The sequence below is a fragment of the Orussus abietinus genome, unplaced genomic scaffold, assembly GCF_000612105.2.
Source record: "Orussus abietinus isolate OABI.00-Male unplaced genomic scaffold, Oabi_2.0 scaffold1266, whole genome shotgun sequence".
Taxonomy (NCBI): Eukaryota; Metazoa; Arthropoda; class Insecta; order Hymenoptera; family Orussidae; genus Orussus; species Orussus abietinus.
In genome coordinates, this window is record NW_019395430.1 from 1 (window position 1) to 6,611 (window position 6,611).

The window sequence follows — 6,611 nt, forward strand, 5'->3', positions numbered from 1 at the left end:
TATCATTATATCTAAAGCCTAAATCGGACAATCTCGAAGCTCTGCGCAAAACCGATGTACAGAAAGGAAGTATTAGTGAAGTGCAGCTGATTAATCGGTACGAGAATTCCGTCTTGAGAGAAACATTGCCCTAGGAAAGAGACAGGACGTATGAGTTCCTAAAAGGTGTAAAAGTATGCGATGTAACGCGCGTTAGGGAAATAAGAAGAAGAAAAGAAAAGGAAAAGGAACCTCGAGAAGTGCGGGGCAGGGCAAATTTACAAATTTCGAAGAATCGTCGCGATAAAACCTCGTGCTTTCTTTCCGTTGCGCCCTGAGCAATGTTTATGACAAGACATGGCGCACCCGATGGTCGAAAAACTGACTCCTCGTCGAGACACCGAGACGGTTCATTTTGGTTTAGTCGAATGTGGTTGTCGTTATGCTTTTGTGTGTTGCTGAACTAATTCAAAGACCGCGTTCTTGGTCTTCGCCTAAACGGAAATAAACTGCGTCGAGGCTCTCGACTCCGGAAACTCGAGCGCGCGCCCAACTGAATGATAAGAAACACGTAATTTAGTCACACCTCTCTCTCTCTCGACGATTTACATACTCTTAATCGGTTCTTTTCTAATGGGACAAACGCCTCTCGATAATTACACCGCAGTAACACATCTCCCGAGATATTCGTGCTAAGTAGCGACCGTAACGCCGTTTGCCCACGACCGGCAAAACCGGCGCCGGTTCGTTTTTCGATGGTAAAAATGTAAATAAATGAAGGTTACATTGTTTTTGGCATAAAAAATTGACGCGGCGCCGGTTTTGCCGGGACGTTTACAAAGGGCCTTACCCTACTGCCCGGAGGTTCGGGCAGACACCTCGCGCCAAGTGCATATATCAAGTAACGATTCGACTAGTGATGCGACGAGTCGAGTATTTTAACTCGTTAAACTCGGGTCGACTCGAGTTCACTTTTATTGTAACTCGAGTTATTGGTGCAAACGAATGCGAGTTAGGAGGGTTAGAGGGAGACCGAGATACCAATCGCGTCTTATTTGTTTATTCTAGTAGTTGTTATTCGACTAGTTTAACTCGCCAACTCCCCACTGACTCTAATCGTCGCGTTGGATGTATGCGGAATCGCGTCCTCGACTTCTGTTGGCAACATCCGAATAACTCGAGTCGATAAAATACTACATTTGTTATATCGCTACGACTCGAGTCGTTTTACTCGCCAACTCGTCATTGTACTCGACTCATTGCGACGAATGTACGCGGAATCGAGTCAATTCGAGTTGGCCATGTTTGAGTAACTCGAGTAGATGAGGTACTCGACACGTTACATCGCTTCGACTCGAGTCGATGAGGTACTCGACTCGTTATATCGCTTCGACTCGAGTCGTTTTACTCTACAACTCGCCACAGACTACTCATCGCGACGAATGTATGTGGAATCGAGTCCTCGAGTTACCCATGTTTGAGTAACTCGAGTCGATGAGGTACTCGACTCGTTACATCGCTTCGACTCGAGTCACTTTACTCTACAACTCGCCATAGACTACTCATCGCGACGAATGTATGTGGAATCGAGTCAACTCGAGTTACCCATGTTTGAATAACTCGAGTCGATAAGGTATTCGACTCGAGTCGATGAGGTACTCGACTCGTTACATCGCTTCGACTCAAGTCATTTTACTCTACAACTCGCCATAGACTCTACTCGCCGCGTTGAATGTATGCGGAATCGCGTCCTCGACTTCTGTTGGCAATATCCGAATAATTCGAGTCGATAAAATACTAGATTCGTTATATCGCTTCGTCTCGAATCGTTTTACTCGCCAACTCGTCATTGACTCGACTCATCGCGACGAATGTATGCGGAATCGAGTCCAAACTCGAGTTGGCAATGTTTGCGAATTCGAGTAATTCGAGTTGGTAAAGTATTCGACTCGTCGCATCGCTAGATTTGACGTACTATCTGAAAGGAAGTGTTCGCGAGAAAGTGAAACCAAGGGACGCTCGTAACCGTAGTTAAATTAAATTTCCCTTATTACTAGTCTCATTTACGCCAGGCCAGAACAGAAATCTCGGTCCTTGGAGGACCTATCGGGTCTTACTGAACGCAAGGTGTCGGATCGAGGTCTTCGCGTGCGCTTTGTTCGGGAGAGAACGTCGTACAACGATCGGCGAGTAAAACGATGTCCCGGGTGTCTCTAATTACATCCTCGACCGCGCCAGCCGCCGTATAATGGCGTTCGGTCACGAGAGAGTAATAGTACCTCCGAAGCTCGAGTAATAAAAACTTGCGCGATTAATCCGTGCGATCGCAAATCGCTGCTCGACGATAGCAATCGAAGTCTCGAGTGATCTAGAGACCGAGTTGTCTCGTCGCTACCGATTAGTAATATTAAGGCCACGGCCAGCAGCGAAACTCCTCGTTCCTTCCCCCGCGGTCAGTGAACTATGCGCGAACATTTCAGTAGGTTTATTAGCCCAAAGCATAAAATACTTGGTGGATTAAATGTTTGGAGGCCTGGCAAGACGTAATGAACGTTAATATGTATAAAGCCGACACGCAGGCGTCGGCAAGGACGCCACGTCGACCTTCGGCCGTCCAGTCTTTCAGGATGTCTCCTCTGAGTGTGAATCTCCACATCGGTGGGTCGGCAGTATATCACTTGAGACATCGGTCGAAGTAACACGAACCGACGTAACCTCCCCTCATTGCTTTTGCTACGTTCTGTTCGAATGCTCTTCTGTTGTTCTGCAAGACACCTGCCGCTTCCTTGTTTAAGGGGTCCTCTGGATTCGGTTCCTATGGAATGCAGATTGAAAATGTTATTACGACGTTTAGAGTGATTTGAAGTTATAACGTGAGACATTGTCGAGGTACCCATGTGCGTTACTTAAAGGTAAGCAAATCGTGGGTGATGTTAGAAGAAGCATCGGAAATGTGAAATCGATACGGCATGATTGGTATCGCATTAAAAATATAATAAATTCACTTATCTATAGAGAAACATGAATACTTCTTGGATAAATACCAGAAACAGATACTGTAGTCCATAGACGATGGAGTTAATTGTGAGAACTGGCTTCCAATCTTCCCTTAAGATATTAAGACAGACGTTGCCCTCCAAGTCGATATTTGGGTGATACACCTGGGTTTCGCATTTCACTTTCGGCGGTTCGTGTGGATAGTTTGGGCCGACTTTAAAACTAAATACGAACCTTCCACCCCTATAAAACCCCTGCAAAGCAAAATAATGAAACCACTTATAATCTTTGCCGTCTATTGTACGCGCATCGGAAATGCAAAGTATTCGGTATAGAAGATAGTCTCGGTCGATCGAAGGTTATGAGGTCTCAACACTCACTTCATCAGGGCAGATAATTAACTTAAAACTCAGCAGATCATCAGGATCTGGAAACTCTGTGCCACATGTCTTCGGAAGGTTCAGCTCATTGATGTCTGAAAGGGAAAAAAATTCGTAGAGAGATTTTCGAAGGGATTCTCTCAGGCATTTGCCTGAGAATAATGGCAAACGGCTGGTGGGAGGCACCTTTCGTAATTCTCAGCTGTGCTGCAGAGGCCTTTTTCTGGGTTCCAGCCTTGGGAGATTCGCCATCTTTTTTCGCTTGTTTCAACGAAAATAATTTGATCATGTTAACGCTACACCCTGGCCTATGGTTTGACGAGGCATACAAGTACTTTTAATTGGGACGTAGTTCACGAGGGGGAGAAAAATATACGAAAACCTACAATTTTTGACACGGGGATTAACTTGGCTTTCGGGAACCTGTCTGCCTCGACTAAAGTCACGTGCGACGTCCACGCGCACGAAAAGGATGACCTCACGGAGCCCTCTCTACTTTCCGTTAGACCGCTTCTCAAAGGACGATTATTCAAATGTCGTTTCCAATAAGAGAGCCACCTTATTGGTTGTTTCAGTTCTACCGCACCTCAGAATTACTCCTCGAAGCATCAATCGTAACGCTACGGTTGCCTCATAACCGGAAACCAGGGGGTCTATTACGTAAAGCAAATTGAGCGAAAATGTGAAGAATGAGTAGCTGACGGTATTACGGAACGTTTTTGGTGTTGAAAATGCGAGACCATTCATGTGAACTGGCTCGACACAAATTTTTATGCGAAATAGTGAAGCGTACAAGAAAAGATAGAAAAATAAGCGCCGTGAACGCCATCTTCTACAGATTGTGACATCAAAATTCAAAATGGAAAACCTCTTGGATGTTTTGATTTTTGGCAACAATCGTATTCGGGGATGTAATAATAACCTTATTAGAAGAAGAAATGAATTACGTGATGCCTCAGACCCATTTTCGTGAGAAGAAAGAGAATTTACTAGGATGTTCAGATTAATGTTTGTTTTATTGCGAGGTTATAGTACATTATTAAACATTGAAAACTGTTAAATAATTCATGCTTACATGACATGATAAGAAAATTATATTGTTGAATTTCTAATTATAGTAAATGTAAATATGAATGTGAATAGTGTAAGCTAACGTACGAAACCAGAGGGCAGCACAGGATACGACCGCGCAACTCTGCCTGTAAGCAATCTCCCAACTCATCTCTGCTGGAAACGTCACAAGTTGAAGAGGATAGGTTAATCTTTTGAGAGGTTAGGAGTTGTATCTTCGGCGGTTGAACGCAGTTTAATGCAAGTATTCTTCTTGATTTTCGCCGTTTGTTTCAATAAATAGCTTGGAATACGAAAGAGGATCAAAATGATCATTCCCGTTCGTTGCTTCACTTGCGGGAAAGTGATCGGAAATAAATGGGAAGCTTATTTGGGCTTATTACAGGCTGAATACACGGAAGGGTACGTTAACCTCAGTCTTCACTTTATGTGTTGAACTTATGATGTTCAAGAGCATATATTGTTATATTTTAAATGATGTACTTAGGGCGTCTTAACGATTCTAATTGTTCGTTTGTATTACTGGATTGTTATTGAAGATATTTGTAGGAAAATAAAAGTAAGGTTATACGTCTTACAGTGATGCTCTTGATGCTTTGGGATTGAAGAGATACTGCTGCCGCAGAATGCTGCTGGGCCATGTGGATTTGATCGAAAAGCTGCTCAATTATGCCCCACTGGAGAAATAAAATTATTTTTAATTTATGTCGAAATATTCTATGATTTTTATTTCATGCATATGTACATATTGACTCAGCTTATTACAAACAATCGCTAAGATATTAAATGTTTGGTATATCGAGACTTGATTAATTTAAAAGAAGTTATACCTTTAGCTAATAGCACAAAATACAGATTCTATTTGAAACAAATTGTACAGACAGATGCAATAGGTATTATAAACTAGCTTTGAACGTTTCTGAGGTAATGGTAAAAATGAATCATTCCACAGAATTTACTATATCTTCTTTATTATAAACATTTCAAAATTGTAGGAAAGTGAAGCTTCAGATTAAAAATAAAGAAGTGTATTATTTATAATCGACATGTGTACAATTCATTTAGGCAAGTAGTCAATGTAAGGCCACGCACAGATATTAAGACTGAAATATTTTCTATCACAGTCGGCATATGCTGCTTAAAAATACAGTTGCATCTTCATTGTGGTTTATTTATGTACAGTAATTACCTAATGTTTAAAAAAAATGCAATGGTAAAATTTAATGCAGTTGGACAGATTTGTGAGTGCAGTTGCTTTCTGAATAACTCCTCATTCTTAACTCTTCTTTTTAACTCCAAATACCATGTATCCAATCATCTTAAGAAAATCATAATACTTTAGCAATAATATTAATGCCAATTAATGCAATGCTTATTGCAATTTTATTGTGAAAATATATTTTTTGAAGTTGCGATTTTTCTGAAAAATTATCGATAATTTTTGTTGTAAATTTAATTCCTACACAAAGTTTTAATCGATCATAAATTAGGAATAGAGGGCATATCGCACTTACATGTTACAACTACGTTGCTAAATTCAAATGATGCAAATCCTTATAATCATACTCTTAAAGTCATTAAAACCCAGCTTTTCAAAAGTCTGAACTCTATTGCTAAATTGTGGTTGTACTAAACATGTAAATGTTCCTTTAGAATTCGTTTAAATATTATATAAATCTTGACTGAGCAGTCACCCAGAATATATTTTAAAAATGTATAATTTTATCATGTCTGAGTATACTTGGTGCCTAACTTTTCCTTTTCTCTTCCAGTTTTGTTACAACAGGCTTGAATCGTGTGTAAGAAGGTGCCGGCATTCAGTTTGTACAGATACTGATGTTTCTAAGACGTACAGTCTTTTCTAATTTTCGTACAAAAATCTGTGCTTTAGAATTATCTGGGGATTTGCTACGCTCATATCTAAAAGTATACATTACACCTCGGTTGATCGATTCCCTCTTACATTGCATCGCCATGTTAAACTAACATGTCAAAGGAACGTTTCTTTTTGTGCTTCCGTTCCCTCATAGAACTAAAGAACCTTGTACATGGTGCAAAGTATCTCCCTCACTGTTTTCTAGAAAGTTGTTTTCGATTTTTGAGCACTTCTGGACGATTTTGCAATTGTTCTTCGGAGCAACATCCTCCAGACCGTTCTAGGCATGTGATACAGTATTGCAAAGG

The 6,611-nt window shown here is 41.0% G+C and overlaps 2 protein-coding genes across 2 annotated transcripts; one reads left to right on the forward strand and one right to left on the reverse strand.

The window, feature by feature from the left end:
• Window positions 1-6: 6 nt before the first annotated feature.
• LOC105702737 (NEDD8-conjugating enzyme Ubc12) lies at window positions 7-3,819 on the reverse strand. The gene is made up of 4 exons (XM_012430536.1): window positions 3,543-3,819; window positions 3,357-3,451; window positions 3,024-3,230; window positions 7-2,794 (listed from the first exon to the last, which is right to left on the reverse strand). Exons 1-4 carry the CDS (start codon window positions 3,643-3,645, stop codon window positions 2,654-2,656), a joined length of 546 nt encoding a protein of 181 aa, XP_012285959.1. The 5' UTR covers window positions 3,646-3,819; the 3' UTR covers window positions 7-2,653.
• A 765-nt stretch (window positions 3,820-4,584) lies between these two features.
• On the forward strand, window positions 4,585-5,468 carry LOC105702732 (DNA-directed RNA polymerases I, II, and III subunit RPABC5). Its single transcript, XM_012430530.2, has 2 exons — window positions 4,585-4,829; window positions 5,008-5,468. The coding sequence occupies exons 1-2, from the start codon at window positions 4,735-4,737 to the stop codon at window positions 5,114-5,116; spliced, it is 204 nt and encodes a 67-aa protein (XP_012285953.1). The 5' UTR covers window positions 4,585-4,734; the 3' UTR covers window positions 5,117-5,468.
• Window positions 5,469-6,611: the final 1,143 nt, after the last annotated feature.

Bases quoted from the DNA above. Each gene is read 5' to 3' on its own strand.
- LOC105702732 (XM_012430530.2), top strand. From the start codon at position 4,735: ATGATCATTCCCGTTCGTTGCTTCACTTGCGGGAAAGTGATCGGAAAT. The intron at 4,830-5,007 runs GTACGTTAACCT...TACGTCTTACAG, and splicing joins CAGGCTGAATACACGGAAGG to TGATGCTCTTGATGCTTTGG.
- LOC105702737 (XM_012430536.1), bottom strand. From the start codon at position 3,645: ATGATCAAATTATTTTCGTTGAAACAAGCGAAAAAAGATGGCGAATCT. The intron at 3,452-3,542 runs GTGCCTCCCACC...TTTCCCTTTCAG, and splicing joins ACAGCTGAGAATTACGAAAG to ACATCAATGAGCTGAACCTT. The intron at 2,795-3,023 runs GTATTTATCCAA...TGCATTCCATAG, and splicing joins GACTACAGTATCTGTTTCTG to GAACCGAATCCAGAGGACCC.